We start from the raw sequence: 17,012 nt of genomic DNA on the forward strand, positions 1-17,012 counted from the left end.
ATGAAAGGTTCTATATAAATAATAATGCAAAGAAGGACATGACTACAAAGCACATGGACTACAACTCAATGAAAGTCTAGACAAAACACACAACATGACATGGTGCTGTAGATAAGCTGAGACTCACCAAATGGAAACATCCATTTATTTTAAACACAATGGCATTAAAAAAAATCCTTACATTGTTTTGTCTGTTTATTTGTTTTTGTTTTCCTTTTGTTCAGAACTGCAGACATGCTCACAGTGTGTTTGGAATGAACCGGTTGAGATTGCTGACATTTTGGTTTAAATGTCAGTAAAGATTTGTTCTTTATTTTTCTCCTGGATCAAAGAGAACGAGTGCCAGTATTGCGCTGTATGATGGCCTTCATACAGTACTGTGTGGTGGACATACTGCAGTATAACACTGCCAACATCCTTGAAATATACCTGATATTCATTTTGTTTATTTCCGTACACATTTGATTTGTAATGCAGTACCTGTTATTGTTAATGAACAGACACAGGATGAAAAAAAGGACACTTCTTGTGCTTGACCCATGTGTTATAGTATAAAGCATGTAAGATAATCTTCACTCAAGTTTAAAAGGTTTCCTTTGAGGTTAGCATTAGATTTAGGTGTAGCATGGCATTGATTTGCTGCATGAATAACTATCTCTGTGGATGGTCCTCAAAAGGACAATAAAGACTAACAGTTAGTTTGAGACCTTAGGTAGTAAAAATTATAGCGTAGTTACACAACGTTTCCAGAGAAACAGGACGTTTCAGACAAACGTCCTTCATCAGCTTTACAAGCAAAGTGATTTGGAGCGAGCATGAGGTTGATAAACCAGGGGATATTCAAAACACCAGCGTGTTTCAGGAGTTTAAATTCAAAAGATCACGCTGTTAAATTCAAACAAGCAGCCAAATGTCCTGTCTAAATATTCCTGTACTTGTGGGGACATTTAGTCCGCACCAAAATAGAAAAACACCCCCCCACCCCCTATTTGTAAAGACATCTAGGACATTGTGAGAGACAATCACCAGCATCTTATTATCAGTCACAGTCTCTTTCATTCTGCCACTCACTCGTTTTCTTTTTTTTAATCTCAATCTGTCACCCTTCCCTCTCTCTTTTATCCCCCCTCTGTCCCTCCTTGTTCATCTCTCCCTGTTTTGGTCTCTCTTGTTGTCACCCCTCCCGTTTTCTCCCTCTATCCCAGCATCTCTTTATTCCCGCCCTCTTCTCTCTTTCTCTCTCTCTCTCTCTCTCTCTCTCTCGCTCTCTATAGGGGAGTGAAAGACATATTACTCCACAACCTGGAGTGTGTCTGAGCAAGAGAAAGCGCGGTCTCATTGAAGACACGGAAAAGAACGTAGTCGTTCTGTTGTAAATGATAAGCAAAGTGTCGAGAAGAGACGCAGGACTTAAGCAGCTTTTTGATCTCGGGACGTCATCGAAAGACCGGTTTATTGAAGAGGGAAAATAACCAGATCTGTTTTTTTTAACCATCTGAGATGGAGGGAGAGATAAAAGAAGGGAGGAAGATCCAGTTTTCTGTTCCCTCCGCGGGTCCGATTCAGCTCGACCCCAGACAAGTGGAGATGGTAAGAAAAACAAGAGAAGTATAAGTCAAATTGGTTTGAATTACACCAAAGTCTGAAATTCTGCTCTGAAAGCAGTGGGATCTCGTGAGGTGAAAGTGACCTGACAGCACATTTTCTTCTGTTATATAAAAACAAAGAGCTCACTTACCACTACAACTGGAACAGAGTGGATAAAAATAGCAGCAGACTCGCTAGTGTGAGTATGAAAATGTGTGCGAATTCCGTTGGGCTCAAGACATGGGATCAGAATTCCCCATAATAAGAATCATGTTTAAACAAAGGTGCTTGTATATTTGCGTTTTATTTCTAGGTAGTTTTTTTAAAAAAAGAAAAATTCATATTATATTATCAAATCATATTTTTTCAAAATAATTAATTTCTAATTAAAATTCCAACCAAAAAATGCTCTTCATCATATTGTATATACATACAATACATTGCATTACCTTTGTCCATAATAATGATGCTTCTAAAAGTTAACTTGGCTGCTGCTGATAGTAAATTAAAATTGTATTGATGGATCAATTAGTCATTAAGTAGTGCATTCAAACCCAAATCATGCCATAGTTACCATAGTCAAGGCCATGTAGTTTCACATGACAAATTCGTACTCAAGAAGTAATTACAATAGCCTCAAACGGTAACCCCGCCCCTCGTGTGAGCTCTACCTCCGCCCTTCAGGCGAACCCAGCTGCTCATCTCTGCTGAAAAATCCAGCTTGATCTGACTACCAGCTGCTAAAACACATGCATGGACCAACCAGCTATGCCAAAGGTACAGTATTTACTATCTTCCTGATTGCTTGACTAACATGCTTAATAAATGTTTTCAAATTGCCTTACGGTTGGGTTTTTTTTTTCCTTAAAAATTCCCCTGTCAATCACAGTGACAATACCCAATCGTGGACATCTCTATGCAGAAGAGGGTAGATAGCACTTTCCTCCAAGTGTGTTATGCTACCCTATAACAGCATAAGCGAAAGTTTTAAAAACTTGAAGAAGCATGTGTTAGCTCCACCTTCCCTGGCTAGTGGGTGGGTATTGGCAAATGACCAAATTGGTGGAGAAAACTGATGTAGTATTAGTAGTTGTAATTCAGAAACTGTTTAATTCCTACCAGTGTCTACAAGCCTGGTCTGTATTTTGGCAGCTGGTAGCTGGTCTGCAGGGATGTTAAACCTGCCCCTGATGTTAACCCCTGCCCTCAAGCTAACCCCGCCCCTTGTGCTAACCTTTCCCATTCAGACCTTTTACAGCTGGATGATCAGTTTGTAGCAACTCATAATTTTTGGGAAAGTAAATTTTCCTTTGGAAATACAGGAGTTTGCTGATGGCATCTAAATGACTCATAGTCATGGAAATATGAATGACATGAATTACAGAATTACAAACTAAACCAATTATGGACTAATTTAAATATTTATATATTAGTTTATATGAATGTTTGATAAAATGAGTTGATCATTTTAGATAATGCTTTTTTATTGTTATATTATTAACAAGCAGTTAATCAGATAGCAGAAACATCGAATAATCTTTGGTTTCTACTAAACCAGTTATGAGAAATGCATTTTGGAGTGGCAACCAGGGTGGCCAATCAGATGTCGGGGGTAAGCAGCAAGCCTGGCCACCTGCTTTGCCTCTGACACAGCAGCGGTTATTGACTTTAAAGCATATATTTCAGTTGATAATTAGTAACTATTACAGGAAACTTGTGTAGATACGTGTGTAGCATGAAGAAGTCTGGACACACCGGCAGCTCCCAGGAGATTAAAGGGTTAAAAACCAAATTATAAAAGTATGCTTTGTGAAAAAACAAACAAACAAACAAAAAAATGGGGGATGTCTCTTATGAGTAACATCACTGCTCAATTTATGTCTTATTAAATCAGGTTCTCAGTGTTGTTATTATAGAAATGTGATTAAAATGAGTTTTTTTTAAAGTATCCTGTGTTGCATGTTGGCAGATTTGGTATCAAAATAGTATTAAAAATATCTTTATAGCTTTTGACAAGTCAGGAAAATCAGAAAACATTCAGATAAAAAAAATATTTCATTGTCAGTGTATATAGGATAAGGTATATAGGGTTTTATGTATACATTTTTGGACATTTGGACAAATTGCTGTCTCATTCACACACACACACACACACACACACACACACACAGTGTATGTATGTATATATATACATATATAGACTTTACATTAGCCAAATCTGAAGCCAGCTTCATTTAAATATTCTATAATTTATTAAAAGAATTTGAGGGTGGTAAATGTTTTTCTTATATCAGTACTGACAGAATTTCTGGCTGTAATTCAAATCACATGCTCATTTTAATTATTCCATTGTTTCTATAGTAACAGCTCATTCACAGGGACTTGTATGGTGGACACTTCATAGAATATAAGGCTAATAATAAACAAATGCGTATAATTGTTGATATGGCAACGTCCATCAAAGTCTTCAGGATAGAGGAATTTGCTCTTTCTGGTATCGCAATAACATGACAAGCTGTGTTTTTTTTGTCTTATGAACTTCAATAGAGAGAGAGAATAAAGAGGATTGTTTATAAAAAAAAGAGGGAACACTTGTTTATAGCTGCTTACACATAAGTGATAACAGGAGCTATTTCGTGGAAATTTCGTCAACATTAAATGTAACTATAAACGGTTAAAAAGCAAAATGTGACCTTGTAATCGTTGGCAAATTCTTTGCGATATAAAAGGAATAAAGCACTTTGGAATGTGCCGTTATAGGAAAATAGTCCACTTCATGGATGTGTTGGGCTGCATCTACTTATGTGCATAGATATCATATAAAAAAATCATAAACTGTGATGAAGGGCTGCTCAGATATTATGATATAGAACTTTAATGCTGACTTATTAACGAAAAAAAAAAATTACATAGTAAACTCAGTGAACGCCATCACTAGTGAAAGAGGATTATGCATCCGTCTGCCTGACAACAGATTACGTAATGTGTGTGTGTGTGTGTGTGTGCACCCGTGTGTGTGTGTGTGTGTGTGTGTGTGTGTGTGTGTGAGGTGAGAAACTAGTTCAGCATCAGGTGCTGTGTCATGTTACGACCCAATTAGCTGGGAGACGAGGAGAGGAACAGAGAATAAGTCGGGGGGCTGAGAAAGAGAGGAATGTAGGGAGGGATTATAGGATGGAGGACAAGAAAAAGAGAGAAAAGGTGGATGAGTGGAGGATAGACAAGTGATTACATAATGAAAAAAGCTGCTGTAGTTAGAAAATGTGAAATGCAGAAGATTGTTTAGGCAACTGTGTGTGTGTGTGTGTGTGTGTGATTAAACACATATAATGATCATAAGCAAACGGACTAAAAACTGGGATTAGCGACTCATTTTCACTTTAATAGATGACCAGTTCAAGTGGACGAGGGGAACACGTTTTGTTTCAAAGTGGATGTTCTGTGAATATTAATGGCTTTGTTAAGCTGCTAAGAGACCCACACACCACATTATGGGTACGTAGCGTGTGTGAGCTTAACAAAAAGGAGCATTTCCATATAAATAGGCCTGGCTGAAGAGGATGCCTATAAAAGAATGATGAAGAGTGTGTGTATATATATAGAGTTAGAGGGCCCCCGTCCCCCTGGTTGGTGGATTTCAAACTAAAAACGTTGTTCATGGCAAATATAACGTGCTTCCAGCAGCTTCATGTGTCTCAAATCTTACATCTAATACTAATGCGTTCAAGGCCCAATTGGCCAAAAGCATTTAAAGTTAAGATCATCTTCAATGGTGTAGAGAGAATGTGACGCTCACTTTACCATTTAACTCTCTCTCTGATGACCAAGGGAAGTGGTTTGATATATTCACTAGTCAAACTTTAAATGGATGATTCACATATTAATTCCAAATGGCTAAGAACATGTACTGTACAGAATGGTTTACAGTCAGACTAGGTAGGAAAATAGTGGTAAGAGAATTAAAAATAAATAAATAAATAAATATGTGCATAGAAATAGAGAAAATGATACAATGAACACTAACTTCTCTACCCCCACACTAACCTATACATAACCTATACATAGATATGTACATACTGCATGCATCATATACACAGAGGTGAAATATCATACTCAAGTAAAAGTACTGTTATGTCGCAAAAAGTTCTGAGTAGAGTAAAAGTACCCATCCTAACAATTACTTGAGTAAGAGTAAAAGAGTAGCTTGTTTGAAAGTGCTCAGAATAGTGAGAATTTTAATTTTATTGTGAGCGCAGCCTTCCCCTTATAACACTGAGATATATACACCAGATGTTCCCCTTATATCTCGATCTCATTTTAGGTAATGGACCATGTTATTCTTAATCCAATGTAAAGCATCAACCTGTATTGTGATATTTTACCCCCCTAATGAAATAACAGAAACTGGCACAGAATTTTTTTCCATGCAATTACGGTCCACAAGATGGTTTTAATTTGGAATATGGACTCAATTTTTTTGGGGGCGAATTGAAGGTTAATCGGCAGTTCCGGCCTGTATATGACTGTATATACCCCTGCTGTACATTGTAATTTAAACTCTGTGTGATCTGATGCATGTTAAAAGTGCATGGACCCTAGCTTTGCTGAGTTCAAAGATTGATCATAAATCTACTGTATATACACATTCAGAGTACACTTGACAGAGAGTTCCAGCCTTAAAACCTTATTACCAATCCTTACTACAAATCCCCATTAATGCTAATCCACAGTACTACCAATCCTCAGTATTACTAATTACTAGTAACCATCAGTACTACTAATACATTAATACTAATCCCTATTACTTAGAATCCCCCAGTATTACTAATCCTCATGACTACTAATCTCCATTACTACTAATCCTAATTTCTAATCCCATTGCGAGTAATCCTTATCTCCATTCCTACTAATCCAAATGACTAATCATCATTACTACTAATCATCATTACTGCTAATACTCATTACTCCTCATTTCCATTGCTACTAATGCCCATTACTGGTATTTATCATTACTACTAATCCTGATTACTACTAGTATGATAATTACTACTACATTACTACTAATCTTCAATACTACTACAATACTTCATTATTACTAATACTAATTACTACCAATCCTGATTATTACCAATCCTCACTGCGACCAATTTACCACTTATCCTCATTATCACTAAGCCTGACAACTATTAATCCTCACCGCAACTAATCCCGATCAGTACCAATCCTCATTACCACTAATCACCATTACCACAAATCCGCGCGACGACTAATCCCCATTACTACTAATTTTAACTAAAAATCCCCATTAATACTAATCTACATTAGTACAGATTTGCAGTTGTGACCTGTTTAGTTGTGATAAACAGTGGATTGGAATTTTTATTTTACTGCAAAGCACAAGAGCTTCTTAACTTAACCTCCCACCACCACAACTGCCTACAGTGATGTGAATCACAGTGTGGCTACACACACACACACACACACGCACACACACACACACACACATACACGAGTATATCTGTGCCTATTTTTATTGCCGTAAAATGAGTATCATACTGTACAAAAACTTTGCTATACAGTTTGAGGTGAGTCATGACATCTTTGCAGATTCTGATTTTAAATAAAGCCACCGCAGCATGTGGGATGTGTGTGTTTGTATTTTTATAAGGAGTTTACACTTATTTGTGACAGTGAAAAAAAAAAACTGTGATAAGCATTTCACGTGTTAGAAATCAACTGAATGCAGCCTTTGATTGTGGTCTACATGAGGTTTCATTTGACCTTTAACTATAAATTGATAAAAATGGCATTGCAATGGTTGGAAAATTACTGTGCTATAAGAGTATAATAATTAAGAATAAAACACTTTGGGACATGCTGTTACAGAAAAACAATCAACTCCTGAGTGCTAACAGTAACTCTGCTTCTTCAAACCACCCTGCCACTCAGTATTTTTCGATCACAGCATGACACATTGTGTTTGTTACTTACTTATCACCTTGTCAGTGCTGGATGAGAATGAAACATAATTTCTGTAATATAAATCCTTACTAGAATTTAATGCTTTAAGTTGTACATCACAGGACTTGCGAGGTGTGAGCTGTGACTGTGGCTAAAAATGGACTCTGTGCTTGGTGGTCAGTGTGGGAATATATGTTGGCGAGGAGTTTATACATAGAATAGTGTGATACCGTCACGATTTGGATTTAGAGGCGGGTGCAATTGCTTGATGTGTTCACTGAGGTTCAGAAGTGGGTCGGTCTCTAACGCACCGTAGGGAGATGACTAGATATTCCCAGCCTGCTTTGAGCACAGAGCGACCACTCCTGCGCAGCCTGTCGGGGGAACGAAGCTCAATGGGGGGAGTGACATTCACCATGATGCTAGTGGGGGGAGTAACATTCTCTGCAAGGTCAGAGGGGGGAGCGAAGTTCTCCACAATGCCAGAGGGGGGAGTGATGCTCTCTCTCTCTCTCTCTCTCTCTCTCTATATATATATTAGCCAAATAAATGTTTATATGCACTACCAGCCAAACGTTTGGGGACATTTGACTGAATTGTTTCTCATGATCTTAAAAATCTTTTGATCTGAAGGTGTGTGATTAAATGTTTGAAATCGGTGTCGTAGATAAAAAATATAATTGTGCCAACATATTCATTTCTTTCATTAGAAAACTAACATTTTATTTACAAAAAAAAAAATCCTTTTTTAAATGGATGACTTGTAGCGAAATATTCCGAAAAGCAGCCGATAAGCATCCAGCGTAGGTGTGAACTCCTTTAATACTGTTTAAAAAGCATCTCAGGGAAATTCCTCAAGAAATCGGTTGAGAAAATGCCAAGAATTCATTTCTGGAAATTCTAAGCAAAAAGGGGGTCTACTTTGAAGATGCTAAAATACTCAATTATTTTCATTTATTTTGGATTTTTTATCAGAACATAATTCCCATAGTTCCATTTGTGTTAATCCAGAGTTTGGATGATTTAAGATATAAGAAAAGTGCTTGCCTTGATGGTGCCCTTGGAACCTTAGGAACATCTACGAATAGGATTTGAAACGGTTCTCTGAAAACCTGACATATTCAACTTTCTTTGAACCAAAAGTTCCTATTTGGAATGTGGCTAAGGAAATGTACAGTTATATACCAAATGACTAAACAAGCACAATGTCACTGATCATGCAGGTAGGCTTAAAAGCACTCGGTGTTTCGGTTTTCTATTTCAGCAAGCTTAAGGACTGAGTCTGGAGACAATGGACAATGTCAAATAAAAGTCGCCTGGGATCTGAACCCACGCAGGAGTAAAATATCAGCCCGATTAATCCTTCTATTCTCTCATTCCACACTGCGGTTACACAAAAACGTCATTATGGATTTAGGACACATTTTAGCGCTGATTAAATGCATCACTCACTTTTTCTTCAATTTCCTGTTATCCTTCTATGTGATGGACGGACATGTTGATTGGATTTCGCCCACTCTTTCTGGATTACTCAGGATGCGCATATGTATATTTGAAGGATTTTACGCCTTGGCTGATACCATCTAATGTCTATTACATAGCTGCCTAACTCTGCCGCTCTGTACCAGGTTACGCCTGAGACAATGATCACACAAAAACCCAAAAAGCAACATTCTAGAGCTTGTGCTATGATCATGATAAAAGCACCCCATAATGTTGTCTTCTTAGACAACGGGAAGGTCTAAACAAATACCATGTTAACGGAAAGCCATTATATTTGGTTGGATGGTTATCAGAGTGGAATTTGTCTTATCATATAAACATCGATCTATACCATAAAACGGGTTAAATGAATTGTAAAGCTCCTGTAAATCGATTATAAATGTAGCACATTTTGTCAAATGTGGATGTTTTTTTTTTTTGGTAATGTACAATATTACAAGGCAACCCTATTTACAGTATATTACTGTTTTTGTGGCATGGAAATTTGAAATGGTGTAAATGATTTCTGTTTTGAAATCAGATTCGGCGTAGAAGACCGACACCAGCCACGCTGTTCCGCATGACAGATCACCCGTCTCCGGAGGAAGAGAATCCCAGCTTTCCGGTGAAGTGGAACCATTAAAAAAAAAAATACACTACATACACTAAAAGCAGCAAACTTACAAATGAAATAATGTTTAGATGAAAAATTAACAATGGAAGATTTTAAAATGTACATTTCAAGATATTTCTCTCTCTATCTCGCTTTCTAGCTTTTTTTTTTTTTTTAAAAAAACAATATAATTGTTATATTATTGTTTAATAAATGTCACGTGTCAAATAACTAATTATGGTAATTATCAGTAATGTCACTATTGAAACAAGGTGTTATTAATATCTTCTTTATAAATATCTTCTTTTTCATTTTGAACTTTTTAAAAAATATATTTTAGTTGTTTGTTTGTGAAAATGGAGTTTCAAAGCCCAAGAATACGGACACAAGCATTTATCAACCTCCTTCACTCAAAGGTAAGAAAAGTTAGATTTATGTCATTTAATTGATGATTTAATTGACTACTGAATTTAAAAATTATACATGAAATTATTCTAAACTACATACATTTTTTAAAACCACAACACTGCTGTGCGTGGGGACAAAGTTAAAGTAAGCGCCCCCCCTACCCACACACAAAGACTGATATCTTTGTACTTTCTTCATCACCTGAGATGAATTTGCTAAATGAAAGCGATGATAGACTCAACATGAGAAATCACTTTTCAATAAGAAGTTGGTGGAACATGCCCACACACACACACACACACACACACACACACACACACACACATACACACACACACACACACACAGATGCCTTATTGTCCACATAACTGTGCTGTGCAGGTGTTCTTTTTGATATGTCAGTCTGTGAGAATGACAGAAACCAAATAAGATAATTGAATCGAAGCAAAATTGACTTTTGAAAAATAAATAAATAAACACACGTAAGCACACGAGGACCAACAACATTCCTATTTCAAACCGTCTGCAGCTTGTTCGTTATTTTATGCCATTTGACCAAACGACCTGAGTGTAGACAAGCTGGGATTGATTTTGCTCATGTTTAACCTAGGTTTACAATTTCACAATCATAGTGATAATATCTTCTTTATCTTCGTTATGAAGGCCTTTCCCTTAAAAACATTTTTTTTTTTTTTACAGGTTCTACACATTCTATTTATAGGTTTAGGAAATGAAGGATATAAAATTGTGTTATGTTAAACACAACGGGACCTTTTCATTGACATCAGTCTATGGCTACTGATATTTCAAAAAATATTAAAGAAATACAGTGCCTTGCAGAAGTATTCGTCCCACTTAAAAGTCATCAGACTCAAATTTGTAATCAAATGACACTTACACAAATAGATCCTTCAAGTATATTTTTTAAATTACAAACCAGTTTGCTCTTAATGCAAAATTTTCAAAGTCATTATTTGTCAGTGGATTAAAAAAAAAACCCAAACAAATAGAAAAATGCTGAAATTGAAACGGAATTGAAAAATGCTATAGTATAGTATATAGTATTCACCCCCTTCAACTTGGAACTTGGTAGAACTACCTTTTGCTGCTATAACGGCTTTAAGTCTGTTGAGTTTCCTACCAGCACTGCACACTGTTTGGGAGCGATTTTTTGCCCATTCTTCCTGGCAGATTTGATTCAGGTTCTTCAGGTTGGTTGTTTTTGTTGACTGCAAACAATATTTTCATATATATTTTCAAACAATGCCACAAATTCTCAATTGGATACAATTCTGGACTTTGGCATGACTGCACTGTTCACTGTCCTTCTGAAACGTGAAGTTTCTTCCAAGCTTTAATTTTTTGTTGTTGTTGTTTTTTCTTTAGCGGAATGAAGCAGGTTCTCTTGTAATACACCCCCCCCCCCCTTATTTCACTCCATCCATTATCCTTTTAATTTTGACATGTAGCCCAGGTTCTAAGGATGATAAGTGTCCCTAGAGCATACTGCTACCACCACCATATTTCACTGTAGAATTGTGCATGGCCTTATGTTTGCACCACAAATAGTGCTTTGCCCAAATACAGTATCTCTATCTTGACTTGGTTACTCTCCTGTCATCTTTCGGATGGCATCTTTCTAGCCACCCTCCCATACGGTCCTCAGTTATGCAGAGCTCTTGAAATGGTGCACCTTTACTCCATTCTCAGCCACCAAGCACAGAGTCCTCTGTGGCTGTCTTGTTTTTGTGCTGAGTTTTGAGAGACTGATTTGTCTAGGTAGTGCTTGGGTGGTTTGATGCAGCTTTCACTTCCTCACCATTCATCCAAAAGTGCTTCCATCCTCTTAGTTATAATTTTACACCCTTTTCCTAAGTTATGAAATTCGATTATCTTATCTTTAACATCCTTAGAATGCAACTTGGTCTTGTTTTCTCTCCTTTCCTTCTGACAATGTTTTTTTTTTTTTTTTTTGTTCAGAAAATGGGACAAGAGAAATGGGTTTTAATATTTCACATGAGAGGCCAGTTATATAAGTCAATTGTGTCCTCATTAAGACAATATCTTTCATCAGGAGCTTATGGAACAACTTCATATTGTAGCTTTCACACTATTACTATTTGTTCGGTATTTCACTCTGCATACAATCTATTTTGAATGTTTATCTTAGCCTGCTTTTAGCCAACCATCCTGTCACAACTGCTTGCCAATTGATATCGCAGTCTCTAGTGTCACTGTGCTATCTGAGTAGCACAGCCAAAGCAACAGTGGATTAGAGTCGGTGCCACCTCAAAAAGAAATCTTAGAACCACCCCTGTTCTAAATACCTGACTATTTACCTCAGATTTTGCATTTGACATAATTAAGGGAAATTTGTATATATAAAAATATTGAATGCATGTCTTAGCGCTAAAACTGATGTACAATTACAGTATGTTATGGGTTATATGAACTATGGTGAACAAAACCCACGTGTCTACAGACAAAAACAAAATAATCACTATCGAGGTAGTTTTGTTCTATTGTCTGAGATGAAACCGTAAAATATTAAGGTGGACACTACAACATGAACACCAGAACAGCGTGTAACTCACTGTAACTCACAGAATATTTTCTGCTTGCCGTTCATTCCATAGCAGTTCAAAAGATGGCACAAGCTCACATCAAAACTCCAGACACTCCTTCATCAGAATCATCCGACAATGAAGATGTTTCTTCAGATGCTCCGAGAGGTGAGACTTTGTTTATTTGAGTAAGCTCTGAAAATCTAACAAAGGTCATAATAGCACGATTCAACTATGCTCCTGCAGTATACTGTAAATCCAAAATGGTGAGTTCATACTGGTGGGAGAGTTGCAGCAATCTGATAAAAAAAAAAAAAAAAAGATATTGAAATAGATTAAAAGATTTTCAAATAGCCAGCAACTCCACACCCCACCATTAAGAGTAGGCACACCACGGGCACTGAAGAAAAATCACAGTTTCTACATGTTTCAGTAGTGTGATGCTGTATGATCTGAGTCTCCTTGCATGCCGTGCCTGACACGATAAGCACCGTCGCCCCCCCCCCCCCCCCCCGGACATAATTGTGAGATAAATTGATTAATCCAATACTTCTAGCTGGCCAAAGAGCTATTAGCCTGCAAAACTGAGAATAAACAGACACAGCTCATTAGAAACAAGGTTAATTAAGTTACCACAGGAGACTGTCGGCAGTTTTGGACGATGTGTGTGCCTGTAACTTTGACTGTAACTGTTGTTACCGGATTACCCGAAATGCAAATGCTTGACGTGTACAAGGTTAGATGACCGAAAAGGGAATGTCTACCATTACTGATGGCTTTTCATAGTACATAGTATGGTCACCATGTAACTTACAGTGGGTCTCTATCAGCTCCCTAGTACAGTACTTAGGGCACTGATCAGGCAGTCAGCCATTTTGAGGGCTGTCTCAATCGCAAAATCGTTCCATTGCACTGGAATGTTCGCTCCCTAAAAAAATCCCAAAATGCATTGCAAAAACCAGCACACATCAATGCTCACTATATTCCCTTACTAGAAAAATGACGCCATATTTTCTGAAGCCTATCAGCTAAAAAAAAAAAAAACAGGGGATGAACTCTCAGCCAACTTTGTCTACAAATGTAAGCAGCTTGTTATTGTTGTTGTACCCCTCAAATGATTACTTACGTTCGTGATATTTAAGTTCATTTGACCTTCTACATACGGTTTGTTTGAGTCTAATGACTTTTAAGTGTTTAATGATTTTTTTTTTAAATACACTAGCTAGCCTATGTTCCTGCTTGGCGTACCGTGACAGAAATGCATATGATTAAGCTAACAAATCAGTAAAGTTATCAGTTATCATGAATGAGTTATCAATATCCCAACGTGTTGTGAGCCAGGGTCCTCACCAGTGCCAGAACTTGTGTACACGATAAACTGATTCACATCCTAGGGAACTAGGGAGCTGATCAAAACATCCTTTAGTGTCAAACGGCCCCAACATCCAGTATCCAGGTGTTCAAACACCATCCCCTGCTGGTTACGAGGGGTGAAACGGAACTATAATACATGTTAATGAGGATTAATTCCATGTAAACATGGAAAAATAAGGGATATTAAAACATTTTCTCTGAAAACCTTATTTTATAAGGTACTATAAAGAAATTTCCCACAGATGTCTTGTCTATTCGGCAAAAGTTTAGACTGTTATTAGGTTTATATTGTTATTAGGCCACTTTGTGCTGCAGTTTATCCATCTAACATTTTACATTTTTATATGAATGTTGCAGAAATAAATTAAATACAGTTGGTGAATCATTTCTTCACAATGGCTCACATGATATTTCCAGATGAGAGCAGATCAGAGCAGAGAGGACAAAACACTGATGAGGAAGGATGGCAGTTAATATCAAGTGTACAGCGCCCTCCACTAATATTGGCACCCTTGTGATGAGCAAATAAATATGAGCAAATAATTCTGTGAAAAATTGTGTTTATTGTTTAACCTTTTGATCCTTTTGTTAAAATAAATTCCCCAAAACACTCTGCTCTCATGGATATCAAACAATTGCAATCACAACACAGGTTTATCAAAAAAAAAAAATCTTTGTTAAATATAGGTGTGCAACAATTATTGGCACCCCTATGAATTCATATGACAAAAATATATTTGAAGTATATTCCCACTGATATTTAAAAAAAAAAATTTTTAGTACACCTGGGTGATTAGGAACAGGAAATTGTTCAACCATGACTTCCTGTATAGGATCCTGTATAGGGGTATAAATATGAGGTAACACATACTGTAGGCCAAATTCCCTTAGTCATTCATAACAATGGGTAAGACCAAGGAATACATCTGTGATGTGTGGCAAAAGGTTGGTGAGCTTGCCATGTATTCTCCAACCTCATCAGGCATTATAGGAGAAGACTCAGAGCTGTTATCTTGGCAAAGGGAGGTAGCACAAAGTATTGACTAAAAGGGTGCCAATAATTCTTGCACACCTAACAGCATTTAACAAAAATGCTTTTTTCGATAAACCTGTGTTGTATTTGCAATTGTTTGATATCCATGAGAGCAGAGTATTTTTGTGAAAATTTTTTTAACAAATTTTTTGTTTGATCTAAAGGACATTTCTTTCACAGCCTTCTTTGCTCATATTTACGAAGGGTGCCAATATAGTAGTGGAGGGCACTGTATATCACTGAAACAGGGGAATTCACCCTGTGTGTGTTAGAAGCGTATGCGTGTTACTGTAACATCAAATTTTACTTATATAAAACATATAGTATTTATTTTACAGAGATGATGTTCAGGGTCATCGTTGAGAACTGTTAAGCATTGGGGTCCGAGTTCCATCAGTACTGCTTATATTCACCATCACTGAGATGTGGCTGTAAAATAAATGTCACGGTTCTATAAAATTTAAATCAATGTCAAGTTTGACCTTTGTGTGTGTGTGTGTGTGTGTGTGTGTGTGTGTGTGTTTCATATATTTCACCTGCAGATCCACCAGAGGAAATAAAATCTGAGAAATCAGAGTGTCTGTCATCATCGGGGGGATTGGCTGAAGTGAAGAAAGGAGAAGAGGAAGCAGAGAATTTAAGAGCAGAAAACAGGGATAGCGAGGAAGAAGGGGAAGAATGAGAGCTGATGAGGTACAAACCAGACAGGAAACTTAAGAAGAATTACATGACAATTTTATGAGAAGAAATAAATATTTTTATAAACATGAGGATAGAAACAGAGAGAGAGAGAGAGAGAGAGAGAGAAAGAGAGAGAAAGAGAGAGAGAGAGAGATACTTTGTGTGGGTGTGAGACAGAGAGAAAGGTCATGTTGAAGGTCAGTATATAAATTAGTGAAGAAAGAGAAGCTGTTCAAGTTATTAATATGGCACAATCGAGCATTATATGAAGTAAAATATGCACATGTTAATAAAATTTTTATTAAGGCCATGATTTATTTGCTTTTGGTCCAAAAGTAAAGAATGACTATAATTTCGTCAGGGACCAAATACAATATTACACATGATTACAGAACATTACACAACGATAGAAAATGCTTCTGATTATTTAATTTGAATGTCATTTTTAAGCATTGATGCCTGAGGCCTTTATCCATAAATCATTTATTTTATGTCATCCATGAAGTCTGTAATAACTAACTTGATAAATTGAGCACAAAAAGTTTGTTTCCTGTTTTCTCTTCAGCAGCCTCAAAACTTTCACCTCATCTTCCCTTAAGGATTTTGAAGCAGGTCCTCACACATGCTCTAAATAGATTTGTCCTCATTAGTCTATGTCTTGATCCAGACCACAGGGCCTCAGCCTCCTGAGGGTTTGTGGGATGGCATTCAGTTGATATATGACACACGGAATAATCATATGTACGCTCTCAAGAAAAGGTACCTAACTGTACCTTTTAGGGTAAAATCACTGGTCTGTAGGGTGGTACCCCAATGCAGACCTGTAATTCAGGAATATAATTGTACCATATTCCACTGTACCCTTTAATAGACTATACTGTTCACTAAGGAAATATTGTGTACCTTATCAAGACCTCAAGAAAAGATACAATTTTCACCTATTAGGGTACCGCTCTGAAGCTTCTTTGTTCCTTCCAGTGGCAAAATTGTATTTTTATTACATACTCCATTTGTGCGTTTACATAAATGGGCAGTATGTACATAGTCAATTTAGTCAATCATGAATACAACCCCAATTCCAAAAAAGTTGGAACGCTGTGTAAAATGTCAATAAATGTAAATAAAAACAGAATGCAATGATTTGCAAATCTCATAAACCCATAGGTTACTCACAATAGTATATAGAAAACATATCAAATGTTTATACTTAGTAAATGTACCACTGTAAAACGAAACAGCTGGAGGATAATTGGCAACAGGTCAGTAACATGATTGGGTATAAAAAGAGTATCTTACAGTATCTTATGTT

The 17,012-nt window shown here is 36.9% G+C and overlaps 1 protein-coding gene across 1 annotated transcript; it reads left to right on the forward strand.

The window, feature by feature from the left end:
- The first annotated feature begins 1,269 nt into the window (after positions 1-1,269).
- On the forward strand, positions 1,270-16,262 carry LOC128617439 (protein phosphatase 1 regulatory subunit 1B-like). The gene is made up of 5 exons (XM_053640564.1): positions 1,270-1,590; positions 9,572-9,655; positions 9,984-10,059; positions 12,688-12,783; positions 15,565-16,262. The coding sequence occupies exons 1-5, from the start codon at positions 1,501-1,503 to the stop codon at positions 15,702-15,704; spliced, it is 486 nt and encodes a 161-aa protein (XP_053496539.1). The 5' UTR covers positions 1,270-1,500; the 3' UTR covers positions 15,705-16,262.
- Positions 16,263-17,012: the final 750 nt, after the last annotated feature.

This window comes from Ictalurus furcatus, chromosome 13 (assembly GCF_023375685.1).
Source record: "Ictalurus furcatus strain D&B chromosome 13, Billie_1.0, whole genome shotgun sequence".
In the NCBI taxonomy this organism is placed as follows: domain Eukaryota; kingdom Metazoa; phylum Chordata; class Actinopteri; order Siluriformes; family Ictaluridae; genus Ictalurus; species Ictalurus furcatus.

Bases quoted from the DNA above. Each gene is read 5' to 3' on its own strand.
- LOC128617439 (XM_053640564.1), top strand. From the start codon at position 1,501: ATGGAGGGAGAGATAAAAGAAGGGAGGAAGATCCAGTTTTCTGTTCCC. The intron at 9,656-9,983 runs GTGAAGTGGAAC...AATATATTTTAG, and splicing joins AAGAGAATCCCAGCTTTCCG to TTGTTTGTTTGTGAAAATGG. The intron at 12,784-15,564 runs GTGAGACTTTGT...TTTCACCTGCAG, and splicing joins TTCTTCAGATGCTCCGAGAG to ATCCACCAGAGGAAATAAAA.